General features: G+C 40.2%; 1 protein-coding gene across 2 annotated transcripts; it reads right to left on the minus strand.

Moving 5' to 3' along the window:
- Positions 1 to 2742: 2742 nt before the first annotated feature.
- LOC129378544 (catenin beta-1-like) lies at positions 2743 to 14589 on the minus strand. Of its 2 annotated transcripts, none has more exons than XM_055058856.1 (17): positions 14433 to 14589; positions 13408 to 13457; positions 11430 to 11639; positions 11058 to 11308; positions 10723 to 10961; positions 7789 to 7990; positions 7568 to 7712; positions 7370 to 7473; positions 6554 to 6688; positions 6248 to 6451; positions 6005 to 6163; positions 5788 to 5907; positions 5524 to 5674; positions 5307 to 5428; positions 4369 to 4429; positions 3798 to 3993; positions 2743 to 3717 (listed from the first exon to the last, which is right to left on the minus strand). In XM_055058856.1, exons 2-16 carry the CDS (start codon positions 13418 to 13420, stop codon positions 3803 to 3805), a joined length of 2307 nt encoding a protein of 768 aa, XP_054914831.1. In that variant the 5' UTR covers positions 13421 to 13457; positions 14433 to 14589; the 3' UTR covers positions 2743 to 3717; positions 3798 to 3802. The 2 variants fall into 2 exon arrangements, with proteins under 2 accessions (XP_054914831.1, XP_054914832.1); XM_055058857.1 differs by lacking the exon at positions 14433 to 14589 and adding an exon at positions 13624 to 13914.
- Positions 14590 to 14858: the final 269 nt, after the last annotated feature.

A 14858-nucleotide genomic window follows, 5' to 3' on the forward strand; every position in this document is an offset into this window, starting at 1 on the left:
GCAAAGATGGTGCGCCGTCACTTTAACGGGCTCCTGCAGTTCTTCCCTGAGTTGGCCTCCAAGCTGGAAAGGGAGAAGCAGGACAGAGCTCTCCCCTCTCCTCAACCTGCGCCCCGCAGAGCTGTGCAGGTCAGAGCTGTGGTGAAGTTCTCTAGCCCTTACTCCATCGAATCCCTGTTGAGGAGAGACAGCCCCCCTCCTCAAACCTCCAGAGATTCCCATCTGCCCGACCCGGAGCAGCAGCCTTTGCCCACCACCTCACAAAGAGAAGTCATCCGCGTCCCCGCGGAGCCCCTTATTTCACAGACTTCGAACTGTTCTTCCCACATCGGCTCAGCAGGGGGAAGCACGGATCACAGACTCATCGCGAACAGAGCTGTTGGACCCATCAGGTGGATTCCTGTGCACACCGATCCCTCATCTGCTCGTTATTTCACCCGCGCTCAGCACTGTTTCTTCACTTGTTCCGCGCCAACATTTAGAGAAGTTACATCTCACGTATGGCAATAAGTTGTTTCACACCTGTAAAACCAACCTGCAGCATTTTCTTCTGGTGAAACACACTCGTCAAAGTACTTCTTCTTCTTCTTTTTCTTCTTATTCTTCTTTGTAGAAACCTGTAAAAATGCTGCAACTGCATTCCTTCAATATTGGAATGCAGAAGCTATTTGAAATGAGGAAAATGAATGTATCATTGTATTAGCTGTGTCTCAATGCTCTTTTCCTGTTGTCCCAGACAAACATTTTGCAAATGATCGTCACATATGTTGAGGTGTAAAGGCGTTGAGATTAAATGCCAAAAAAAAAAAAAAAAAAATGGAAGAGAAATACAGAAACATGTGTGTAAATATTTCTTTGAAATCAGATCACAAATGTTGGTTCTTTGCTGATCAGGAGTTGTACCACAGCAAACAGCAAAATGTATCCATGGTCACGTTTACACTTAATCTGATAGCATTTCAAGAGGTTTGAAGAAAGATGAACATTAAAAAAATTTTCAGATAAACTAGTTTTGAGTCTTCTGTCACTTTTCTCCTCAGTTTAGCTCATGAGTTTGTTTTAATAGGAATCAGTAACATTCTGTTTGATTAAGTATTCTGAAGAATAAAGATTTAATAGAGAATTAATATGGATCAGTTTTATGTTTTTAGGCACAGGCTAAGAGATTTTAATCACAATGTTCTGATATTTGATGCTCAATAACAAGATTTCTAGATAGTCTTTGGACTAGAAACCTGCCCACAGTATCACAGATGCTTCACCATGCATTACTTTTTTTTTTTTTTTTTTACATATTTTTTCTTTTAGTAAAGCACTCATGGAGTGTTTGTTAGTAAAAAACAAATCAACAGATAGTTCCTGATCAGTTTAAAAGCTTGACATGTTTTACTTGTGATATTTGTTGTTAAATTTATTTTTGCTGTGCTCCAAAAGGTTTTCTTATGATCACATTCACAACACAAGAAGCTTAGGACTTTAGAAAACAGCTCTGAATGTATCAGCCCCGCCCCTTCGCTATGCGGGGGTCAGACTGTGCTGACATTAAATGAGGTGAAAATGCCTGGAATGCAGCCATTTCATTTCCATTTGAAATATCCCATTGAACACTGCTCTTGTTAAATCACCCACACTAGATTGTGCTCCCATTTATCTCATCCGCTGATTTCTACGATCCCTTTCCTTCAGGACCAAATAAAAAAAAATAAAAAATAAAAAAAATCTGGTGGTTAAATCTAGAATTTTATCATGGGACTAAAGTAGCAAGCAGTTGCAAATGTCGACAGTCTACCAGACAACAAGTAGACAAAAAGGTTTCGCAGAAGGCCGGACAGAATTGTGAGAACCCAAGACCACAAGTTGTGACTTAAAATTGAATTATTCGGAGTCGAGCATAAGCCAAATACTGTGAAACCATTACGTAGATAGACATGTCATGGTATATGAATGCCTTGTTGCAGGATGGCCTATCAAGTTGAAAAAAAAGATCTCATTAATGCTGCTGTCCTGACCTTTACCCGACCAGTTAGCCATCAGACAACAATCTGTCATGAATGTCCAACCCCACCCAAGCTTTCACACAACATCAAACCACCCACTATCCACATTTCCATATTAAAGGATCTTCGATGACCTACTCAATTCAAAGACACAATAGTTTACAAGATAATGGTTCTGCATGTAAAATACCTCCAATGGTGCAATGCTGTGGAGAACATAAAAAGTAGAATTAAAGTCAACTTGCAGTTTTCTTCTTCCAGATGAGAGCAAAACATTTGCAGAAAGAAAAAAAAAATCTTTCAGGGACATTGTGGGAAATGCTTTATATCAGTTGTGAAATATCTTTTTTTGCAAAATAGAAATGATTAAATACTGCAAACCCATTTTTCCTCAAACTATTTCAGAAGTGAAAGCACGCATACAAGGCAGGTTTTGAACCAGCCTTTGTAAGACTTATTTTGATTCAGTGAAGGTAAACAGTTCATGCCCTGATGGACTTCCACAATAGTTACTGCTACACTACAGCTAATAAAGTTTATACTGAAAGAAACGAGCACCAATCTTTGGTTGATTTTACAATTGATGAAAAAACACATAGGATTATTGAAATTTAGGTTTAAACATCATTAAAAGCAATAAAGAACTGTAAATAAAGAAGGTGTTAGGACTGTGGTTGAAATGAAAGTTATGGGACCAAACCTTATGCTTCCAAGCCAAGACAGAAGACACGGGACAAAGACTGGATGAAATAAAATGCTTTTTATTGTTCAGCCGTGTCATAACCTTGTCTCCAAAATAAACACAGCAGGACTACAACCGTTTGTCAACCTAGCTACCATTGATAGGACATGAAACGTGGGTTTTGTCAAACCACCAACGATAGCGTTGTTTTTTTTTTCCTATCAAACATCCAATGATGGCATACAAAATAGTTGTTAACCTACCAGTGATACTGTATATAAAACACTTGTTTGTAGATTTATCCCCGTCCCACCCTTAATTTCACCCATTTCCCCATTTAGAACATTTGACACCGACATATTTTTATGCTTAAACAAGCACATAACAAGAGTGCATAATTCTCCATTTTTGAGATTATATAAAAAAACCTACACAATGTTACACTTTAAGTCAGAGTACATTTCAACTGATTATTAGTGTTCTACACATTCGACCATAACCAAAGGAACATTGTATAATATCACTATAACTTAACACTACATGTAATATACGTTCTTAAAAAAAGAAAGAAAAAAAAATACAAATGATTAGCATTGGAGAGAAAATGAAAATGGATAGTGCGAAGGCAAGCTGGGTCAGTACCATAACATATAATGAGTATTACAAAACGAAATAAAAAATAGAATAAGAAAAGTAGAAACAAAAAAAAAAAAAAAAACTAATACAGGCGAGGCTAAAACATGTGTTTCACACTTTTAAGATCAACCTTTTGTGCACTCATCCAAATAGATAACCTGCTCTTTAACCTCCATTGTGTTTTATCTTTGATACTTGGAAATTCTCCTCTCCCCTCCGTTTCAACTTGCTTAAACAATCCTGTGGGAACCATCTTTGATTTGTTTGTTTTTTTCTTGTGTCAGGCACTTCCCAGGACCACTTTAATTCCCTCTCTCTTTACCTTTAACACTCTACAGGGCAATCGTAATGCTGCTTCAGACGATACAGGACAGTCACAATGCAGGTTCTATTGGAAAATGACTGGAAGAAGACATAAGATAATGTGTAATTAATGCACTGTAATCCATTCATGAGTTTTTAAAAGATCTGCAGTCTCTTACCAATCCTACAGGTCAGTGTCAAACCAGGCCAGCTGGTTGCTGTCCATCAGTTCCTGGGTATGGCCAAGGTCTGGCAAAGGATCAGTATGGTGACCCAGGTCGGGCAGCGCGTCAGCATGGTAGTCTGCGCCTTCCATCATAGGGTCTAGCAGAGGGTCCTGGCCATAAGCTGCTGGGTACGCCCGATATGCTCCATCTGAAAGGTAAAAGTAAGATCCACAAGGTTCAATGCAAAAAAGCAATGTTATGTTATAACATAACATTGTTTTATCATGTTATGTTATATAAGACATTTGTTATTTCATGCTAATTGGCATGTCTCCATTTGTCAGGAAATATGTACAGTAGTGTAACTTTGTAGTAGTTTTTGGATAAGTACAAACTCACAGGTTTGTTCCTGTGCAGTTCAATGCTGAAAGAGAGAAGCCTCAGTGTAGAAACAAAAATGCAGTTACTTTCGGGGTAATTACCAAAATAATTACAATTCTAAAGATTTTCCAGAAATGCAGATAACATCTGGGGGGAAAAAAAAGTGACAAGAATGAAGGTCATGTAAATCTTAAAAACTCACCATCTTGCCTGAAAGCCAGAGGATCTCCTTGTGCTGCCATATCCAGCCCCAGATCCCCAGTCTGAAGAACCAAACACTGATGTTAGCTAACTGATACAAACTACTTATCAGAACAATAGAAAGGCTCTTTCTAGATATTCACAATAAACAAAACATTGACAGTTCAGAAACACAAAGTTTAAAATTACAAGCAGTTACTGACTTCTGTCTTAAACCAACTTCGATCTCAACAACATCATAGCTAATGTAAACCTTTAAGATTTAAAAAATCCTAATAAAGCACTTTTGTCAAAGTAAGTACCATTAAGCCTTCATGTTTGCAGAGGAACCTAAACATACACAGAATGGCACATGTAGCACCAAATGAAATTCAAGTTAAAAGTCAAAATATATTTGTGAAAAGTTGTTCTGCGAATGTTACCGCTACATTAGTTTTAGGAAACAGTTTGTAGTTTGTGTTTCCCACAGGATGTTTGCTAGTGGTGCACCGCCTCTCCTTCCTAATTATCTTCAGCTTCTGTGTGAATAAAACCACATCCCTTTAAAAGGTTCGCCAACTAGTGTCATATTTTAAGACTCGAGATTAAAGGATAAACTGTTCTAGATTTACAATAAGTTACCTTCTGTAAATAAGATCTTCACTGCTTGTAATTTTTAGGCAAACCAATTTAAATCCATCCCTATTTAATGGGGCACTGCTTTTTAGAAGTAAGGATCATTATGTGAAGTCACTTGACAAGAAATAAAAAAGAGCTACTTTGGAGAGAGAAATTAAACATTCACTTTGATAAATAATGTACCAAAAGATGTGAATTCTTAGCTTTCGTCTTCTGTCTAGTCATGCTATGGCTCAGAAGAATTTAACACAGTTCCAGCAAGCTTCATTACTGTTGTTTCATTAATTTTGTTTTGGCTCATTTACTAGTATTAGCACGTACATCATTCCAGGCCATGGGCTCAGTTCTGAACAGTGAGCTGGTCAGCTCCACTGAAAGACGCTTCTTGTAGTCCTGGGGTTTGTCTTCAGACATGCGGAACAGGACAGCTGCAGCATAGGTTGCTAAAGGAGAATGCACAGAAAAAAAAAAAAAAAAACTAAAGCAACCAGAAAAACGAAAACACAAGAGGCTAAACTGCATCTGTTTGTATTCTCACCGACGCCCTCATTACGAGAATGCAGCAGCTCAGTGAGCGGTGCAGTGGCCCCCTCGGCTTCAATGGCCTCGGCTGCTTCTTTGTCCTGCGCCAGTTCGCACAGCACACCTGCTGCGACACGCTGGATGTTTTCCACTGGAGAATACAACAACTGGATGCAAGAGCAAGAGAGAATAAGATTTCAGAGTGTCCAAGATTTTAGGCTACTGATTATTCTGCAATTGGGAAAAAAAATATTTGGTGACAGATGTTCTGTGGTTGCACCTGGACAAAGAGTGGAATGGTGTTGAGCCCTCTGATCACAATCCTGTTGTGGACATCCCGGGCCAGGATGTGCAGAGCTCCTGTGCAACCTTCAACTATTTCCTCCATACGCACTCCCTCCTGGATGAGTTCAAGGGTGGGGAAAAGAAAGTCAAACACAAAGAAGAGGAAAAAGAAAGCCAAATATTCAAAAGATATAGTTAAACAAGCTGCATACCACAAACTGCTGCTGGTTCCCCCCCATGCTCGTGCGCCTCTGGGTGTCCTGATGCGCCCGGACAAGCAGCTGGACCAATCGGGGAATGGCTCCCTGCTCCCGCAGAGCGCTGTGATTGGCTGGGCACAGAGCTAGGTTGCGAATGAGACCAACCGTTGCCTGAACAGAAGATAGATTGTACCTTTTAAAAATTTTTATTGTTGTAATTGTTTCATTAATTTACAAGTGGAATGGAGAAAGGACCTTGATTAGTGGCCAGTGGGATGGTGGGTGCAGCAGCTTAACAACCACAGGCAGGCCATAGTGAAGGCGCACTGCATTCTGAGCCATTTCTGCATCCTGGTGGCGTGAGGTCAGGTGACGCAGGGCACACACAGCCGGTTCTGTGATGTCCTCTCTGTCGCCGGCCCGGAGCACAGTTCGCACCAAAGCCTCAATGCCACCAACCTAACAGGAACACCCGTGTGTTTATGTCACACATCAATAAAACAAGATGGCGTCCCAGTGAGACTTAAATCGAGACATGATGTAGATGGTTACAGCCCGTACCTGGCAGACCATGAGTTTGTTACTATAATTGTTGCAGGTCAGGTTAGAGAGGATGCCAGCAGCACATGTCACCACGTTGATGTCATCGCTGCCCAACAGCTGGACCAGGGTACCAAGGAGACCCTCCATTCCCTCCTACAGACAATAGATGAATGCAACTCATCTTCTTGGGTGTAATAATCCGATTATTACAAATTGAGCTCAAACTTGAACACTAAAATCACAGCTATAAGCTAAACTGAAGAGCACCAACAAGAGATTGTGATGGCCTATTTTTGAATACCAACTCAGATCTCTTGATATTTTACCAAGTTCTGTTTGCTGAATTTCTGGTTATATTAAAAATGTATCAGTTGTAACAAAATGCTTACAGTAAAGTAGATGTCTCAAAAACATTGCAAATAAATAAAGCTGCTTCTTTAAAGAAAAGGACATACAAGATAAATAAACCCTCTGGTTTATGGGACAGAGGTCCTTATAAGACATTACAAAAAGCTCACTTCTTTCGTTTTTTGACTATATAATATCACGTGACCGAACATGCATGTTTGATGATTTCAAAATAAAAAGCTAACATTCGAAAGTAAAGAGCTCCAGCTTCTAGTTCTGTCGAATGTAAGATTATTTCATTAATTCAAGTCAGGAAAATAGCTCTGGAGGGAGCTTATATATGATATAAGAACTGATTAGAAAAAGATTAGCTTTTTAGTTTTCACACAGCTAGGGGTCACTAGTTTGGACCACTCGACTGTAAAAATGACTTAACTCAGCAGCAATTTTTTTTAATTTATTATCTAAAATGATGTCCAACAGTACCTGTTTAGTGGCTGCATCTGAAAGATTCCTCAGAGTCCAGAGGCAGTTCTGAACCAGACGCTGGCTGGGGTCTGTTAGATGAAGACCCAAAGCTTGCATCCCACCTAAAAAGTTAAATAAAATAATTATTTGAGTAATCAAATCATTAAACCTATGCAGTGACACTGTTTTAATCTGTTTGATTTCTGTCTTAAGTACCAGCTTCTACAATGGCCGGTTTGTTGCTTGAGCAGACAGAGAGCACTTTTAGCACTCTGCTTGTGGTCCACAGCAGTTTCTCGTATGTAAAAGTCCTCATAATGTTGACCAGGGCCTGAGGTCCACCGCTGGCCAGAATGATCAGCTGAAACAAAGAGTTTTATGTTTACTACACACCGCTAAAACAAAGACGACGCATTGAAAAACAGATCTTCCTGTACCTTGCTTTCCTGATTGCCATATGCCAGGATCTGCAGACAGTCGGTAGTGATGGCCAAGAACTTGACGTTGGTGTTGGACAGCAGGGCTACCATCTTTTGCAGCCCTCCGGCGAGGCGCACCGCCATCTTGGCCCCTTCCTGGTGCAGCAACAGGTTGTGGAGTGTAGTGATGGCATAGAACAACACGCTGTCCACTGGTGAGCTGAAAGACATAAAAGAAAAAGGTGAGCCAACACAAGGAGCAGCAAGCGTCATCAACTTTAAATCGTCTTAAAATGCTAAGTGTAATTAATCCGATTCCTTAATTTAGTGTCAAACATTGTATTTAGCTTGAGATAATTACTAAATTCAGGCAATGACCGACAGAGATAATTGCTGCGAAGTGATAATAAAGTGCACCAAGTATGTCAGTGTCCACCCAATTAGGCCAACATGGAAGAAATGTTGATGCAATTACTGCCAAATTAGACAGAATGCAAGCAGAGCACCTTCTTTTAAAATGTATTTATGAAGACCATTAGAACGCATTATTCAGTTCTAAGGCAGGTGAAATTCTATACCAGCTGAAAACGTTCCAACATCCACTGCAAACTCAGTAATGTGAGACAATAAAGAAGTCAAACACAGGTGCTCAGTCCAACAGGTCTCAACTTGCCTTGTAGCCAAGTGTTTTGTCTGCAACTTTAGGCCTTTGTGAGCTTTTAAACATGTGAGAAGTGCAGGAGTTTCTGTGGAAATTTTGCATCACACTTTTCCAAAATGGCTGCTCATCTATGGAATAGTTTGGAGGGGGCCCCTCTGCAAATTGCTCTACTATGCACACAACAGAACACAATCAAATTGTCAAAAAAAACAAAAAAAAAAACAAATCATCATTTTTAAACTGGGGACAGTAGAAGTAGCTTTGTTATGAAAATGTATTCACAGAAGCAGGACAGCAAAAATACAGCCAGCAGAAAAAAAAAGAAAAAATATGAATCTAGCAACTATTACAACTACAGACTTAATATCTACTGACTGAGGTAGTCCATTACTGCACGTGAACGCTATCCCTCTTAATGTTTGCAACAAACATACATGTAGTCGTTTTTCTTTTTTTTTTAAAAAATACACTTTGAACAATAAATTGAGCTTTGTGTAGCGAGGTTATCCACCGACAGCAGCCTACTGTGACAGACGAAAGTAATCTGCCAAATCTAACTAATACATGCTGTAGAACAGTGACGTTCGGTGAGGTTTCTTAGCTACTCAAAGTCTTTCAGTGAGGCACTGACTTAATCATAATCAGATTTACAAATATAGACCCCCTGCATGATATTGTTCACATCAGAAAATTTCAAGCATGTGGACAATAATGGAGGGCAAAAAGACAATTCTTCTACACATCCTGCATTTCCGCGCTGCAGCTGTAGAATAATTCCAATAACTCAATCAAACTTGGACATGTAGCTATAATTTCGTGCTGTGCTCCACAACACAGGGAAAACCCCTTAAAGAACATCTCAACACCATTTTTTTCTCGCTCTCTGTATCAGCACAGCTGATATAGAGAGCAAAATAAAACTGACAAAAATGAAACTAAATAAAAACACTTGAAATATTTCCCACACAAAGAGCAGAACATTTAGTGTGTTGCAGTAGTCTGGCTTTAAGCGTAATGTTTATTTTGCGATTATTAATAAGTGACTGCTGTGGTAAGAGGAGAATATATCGCTGCACTTAACTCGACTGTATGGCTACAGTAAAGTCCATGGCTAGCTCACTGTTGCTGTCTCTTACTCTGCAGTTGTGGAGTGACAATGTGTGGGATCATGAGCGCCCCTTGCCATGAGGCAAAAGAACTGTCTGCCTCACCTTGAATCTGTTCTCTGCCGTTTCTGATCCTCAGCGCACGAAACACATCACACACACAGTTGGTGACAAACAACTCTGTACATTGTATACATAAGCTAAATTATGGAAAACCAGTTCATACATTAAATGTTTTTTAGCCATTTTAGACATAGACAGGAGGAGCACACTCCCATGGAGTGGCAGCCAGTGCAGTTAGCGAGAGGTTGCACAACCCCAGTTGAGGCTCAGCTCGCTGCTGCCCCACCAGCTTCGCTTCTGAGCATTTGAAAGGGAAATTGCGAAAATTCTGCGATATTGAAGAAAAAGTTATCAAAGTTGGTTAAGCTAAATGAAAAATAAATACTTACAGGGTGAAAATAGCAATACAAATTATTTTATCATTTATTATTTTTCCATGATCACCTGCCTCCCTTGACCGCACATCTCTGCTTTAGAACAAGGAATAATCTGGCTAAATATGACTTGCAGTATCTGAAGGACCATGGAGTCTAAATGTCATATGAAATCCAAAAATAATGACATCAGTATGAGGTCAGACTGGTCCCAACTTTAGTTTTTAGTCAACACACCAAACGTCAGCTCAACCAAAACATAGTAACAGAAACAACACTCTTCTATATTACTAAAGGAACATCCAAAGTAAACTCGTTATTAGTGAGATGTTAGAGAGCAGAAAGATATAACAATACTACTTAATTATTGTGCCGTTATTGCTTTGAACTTTGATCTCCTTATTTAGATGTTTTAATTGCTTCATAAATCAATAAATTTATAAATTTAACACATTTTAAAGGAAATGATTGTCAGAACACGAGAGAAGTCTCTTGTTCAATCAGGCTGTGAGAGTGAGCAGATAACACTATATTTCTCACATTTCTCCCCCTTGTGATAATCCATCTCCTCTGCTCCTGATAATGATTAGCTGTATTACACAAAAACACTAACTTTCATGGATGTAAATATATTTCCAAAAGAGAAATCAGCGAGGAGTCTGTGATGGCAGGTCGAACATAAAGTAGACATCAAAAAGCTGCAACAGCATTTAACCATGTATTGGTGTATAAATCCTTCACATCTTACCCCAGCATCTTGACCAGAGCAGGAATGCCTCCAGACTTGAAGATAGCGAGGAGCCCCTCACGGTGATGGGAAAGGTTGTGCAGCGTGCCAGCAGAACAGCGAGCCGTCTCCACATCGTTGGTGTTTTGCATTGCACGAACAACTGCTGAAACCATCTGTGGCGAGCGCATCAGGGCGTGACGCGACGCCTCCTTCTTTGACAACTGATGCACCATTACAGCAGCTTTGTTCACAACAACCTACAAAACAAGTTTTGTTAAGAATGGTGACAATCTGAAAATACAAATAAGTACTTTTGAGTAACTAAAGTAATGGGTAATGACTTGTTCACAGACCTGGTCCTCATCGTTGAGCAGTTTGGTGAGCTCGGGTATGGCCCGAGTGGCCAGCTCAGCATCATCCTGATAGTTGATGAGGTTAACCACGGCATGCTTTAGCATCTGAGAGGGCTCTGCCAGACGCTGGACTGCCGTTGGATGGGCAGCGTCCAGCTGGGTGGGTGGGATCTGAATACCCTCCTCCAGGGTCTCAGGGAACATAGCAGCTCGCACACGCTGGGCTCGGGTCATGGCGTAACCTTCAATGTCTGGAAATAATACAGAAAATCCTAATTACATTGTGTGTGGTAAAGGACATCTTTACTGAAATCATCATATTTTCCTAGCGCTCAATCTATATATTGACCAAATTGTTAACGCTCGACTTACCTGCCGCCTCAGGAGTGAAGGGCTGGTTAAACTCCCAGTCATAAAGAGTTGGATCATCTTCCTCAGCATCAGGATTCCCTTTGCCACTCAAAGATGGTGCTGTGGTGGTGACGCCAGACTGGATTCCTGAATCTAGATAGGACTGCTGCTGCCACTGGCTCACAGCAACCTTGCTATCACCCATAGCCATGTCCAACTCCATCAGATCAGCTACACACGCAGAAGAAAGACAAAATAAGACATGAGACGAACAAATTCTCACCAGGAATTTTCAGCAACAAGGGACTGATCAGATTGCTGTGTTAACAATTGCTGAGTTTGTGCAAAAATACATATTTGGAAAATAGCAATGTCTTATTCTAGTCCTAATTTAACAACCAGAGTCCCATCTGTGTAATTATGATGGTTCCTAGAAATCGTTAAAAGCAATATGAAAAACGTCTCAATTTAAAACTTATTGCAATACGTTGTGCTACTTACTGATGACAATAAAAGTGACAATAAAAAAGTGTTTACAACTTGCTTTTAGCCTAAAGACAACTGCTATTAAAGCACAACAAATACAAAATATCCCTCTTAAATTGAAAACCTGTTTTGGAAGGGGTTCCTTCAAGACTCCTGACATAACAATAAACTGCAAACAGTAATAGAACTTCTTCATATTTTCTAATTTATTGATATGCTTGTGAAACCAACAGTGGAAAAAAATAGAAACAGAAATAACAACAATAAAGACTGTTTTAGGAGCTTTTAAACGTCATTAATTGTAATTCCTCATTGTCACAATGAATGAAAGTTCTCATGATAAACAATTTTTCAGGAGAACAATAAATGGCCACCAGTAAGACAAGCAGTTAAATAGATGAGCAAACAGTACACATTAATGTCTGAACAATACAGCTAATGTAACTGACTGTACATACAATCCTAGGACTTCTGTGATGTCGAAAATATGGCCGACTTTGAAGACTTTCACAACTAAAATGTACTGAAATCTGAAACTGAAATCACATTATTTGTGATTTTGGCTTGACAATCTAAGCCATTCCACTGTAAAAAGACTAACATTCACAGTAAAACTCCGACCTTATTGGACACTGCTGTATTTGATGCGACATGCTCAACGCACACTCCCATAACACGTGATTAAATATCAAGAAACTTAATTAACGAGGCAAGTTTGCACACAACTGATTGCAATGAAGCAACATACTACAAAGCAAAATATTAACTAAAGAGACTTCAATGTTCAGCAAAGCAAGGGTGCATTTTTAACATTGAATTTTAAAACCTTCCCAAAAAAAATCTAGATTTTTTTTTAATGGACTGTTTAGCTATGACTTCAAGGTATTTAGAATAGAATGGCTTGTAAAACAGAGAAAAAAATGAGAACTTGTGAATTTAAGGATGAAAGGGAAAGGATGTTGCAGAAAACCCAACAAACCTGTTGAAGTGGCTACATGTTTTTGTGGAAATAAAGTGGGCAACAGTAATCAGATCGCTCAGGACTGGTGTTAATACCAGGTGTGAATGGTTAGGCTTTGCTCTGTAGACTTTTATCTGAGTCAGCGCATGTCAATGCCAGGTCCGAACAGGGCCCGTTACTGCCTGTTCTCTGCAATAATCTAAGCAATGATAAAGATCCCAAAGGATTATAAAGAATGTAAACGACAAAACTCAAAACGGAATAAAAATGATTTAAAGCACTAAAATTATGCTTAACTCTCTGCCTTGTACGGTAAAGTAATGATAAAGAACAAAAAAAAAGTTAGTTACATGTGCTTCAAATCCAACCAAAAGTCAATTGTGGACTTTTGGTTGGAGTTAATTAGTGTAACTCACTAATTAAGATATGTACAAATTGAGCCTGAGAAAGTAATGTGTGTGTGTGTGTGTGTGTGTGTGTGTGTGGGGTGGGAGGGAGGGACAAAAATTGGAATAGAAGAGAAAACAGAATAAATAAGTTTGCGATACTCACACTGGGTAGCCATTGTTCTTGCCTGCCCTCAGCCCGCACAGCAAATATGTCTGAAAAAAATAAGTGCACGGAAAAGTAAGAAAACACAGCCTCAACTACATGTCGTATTTGTCACAGCCTAATCAAATCGTGGTTTTTATTCCAAGCGTTGTAATAAACCACCGTCTGTCTTTCCTTTTTTTTTTTTCCTTTTTTCTTTTTTTTTTGCTCCGCTACCTTTTGCCAGGTCTTCGCCGCTTGTTTGGCTAGTTAACGCAGATAGGACTGGAGGAGGGGGGGAAATGCCGAGTTTCCACCTCAAACCCAGAGAGAGCGAAGCGGTGGGTATTTCCAGCACGAACACAATTCACTATTCAGCGGCGTACAACATCAAAGGCATATTTCTCCCCCTCCCCCCTTACCGCGGCCAAGTTCCGACCTCGAAGCTTGGGTTTCCAATGAGAGACACAACCCCCTCTACCCGCAATCACTTCTGCGACTCCTCCTCTCTCGTGGAGGCTCAAACTGGAAGAATAACAAGCACACTAACCGACGCCGAGTGATAAACTGTCTGTTGCACCAATACAGTGATTTTTTTTTTTAGTCAGCGGGTTGAATAACGGGGGTGCTAGCAAGAATTAGCCACCTAACGTGCGCAGCTATCCTCACCGTTAGTTAGCTAACTAGCTAGCTAACATAAACAATCAATGCTGAATGATTGAAACACATCGCAACAAGCCTTTGTTCACGGGCGCAACCGGCGTGACCCGTGGCCACCTTTACTGAAGAATGTTTATTTGATTCACAGGAACCTTGACACGGGAGGGAAACCTCAAACGTTTAATTCAGATTTGATTAGCTTAGCCATCCGAGACGTTCGAAAAAGTAGATCCAGGCGCCACCATAGAAAACCTGCTGTGCTGCTGCCAGCCGAATCAGAAAACCCCACCGGAGCCCCCCTCCTCGATCGACCAGAGATGATTTTCTTGGTCAAAGCATGGGACTGACACACCGAGCGATGTCTGCGCCACACATGCGGTATTTACCAGAGTCGAGAGGCTCCTCCGTTGTTTCTGTTGGGCCGAATGTTCTCCTTTCTCTTGGCTGAAAATAGTAAAAGGACTGCTAGGTGAACCACCCGTCCTGGTCCAAACCACACCCGCTTGCTGCTCTGTCGAAGATTTTGCTTCCGCCAATGGAATCGAACATCAAGATGGCGAAGGGGGCAAGATCACGGTATTCTGCCGCGCTTCAAAAAGTAGAGCCTCTCCTCAAAATAAATTTTTAACTTGCTGACAGTAATTTAAAATGGTCTCTCTCAGTTGCTGCACGTTCCCCCATGTCGAGCCAATCTGCCTCTTTTAATCTAAGGTTTTTATGAAGTGTTTATTGCCTTTTCAGTTTGGAGATTTAAAAGTAGCAACGAGGACATTGGATCCTTGGTATGAAACAATTTTGGTAGGTGGGTTTTT

The sequence above is a fragment of the Poeciliopsis prolifica genome, unplaced genomic scaffold (genome assembly GCF_027474105.1).
Source record: "Poeciliopsis prolifica strain line A6 unplaced genomic scaffold, Auburn_PproV2 SCAFFOLD052, whole genome shotgun sequence".
Classification (NCBI taxonomy): Eukaryota; Metazoa; Chordata; class Actinopteri; order Cyprinodontiformes; family Poeciliidae; genus Poeciliopsis; species Poeciliopsis prolifica.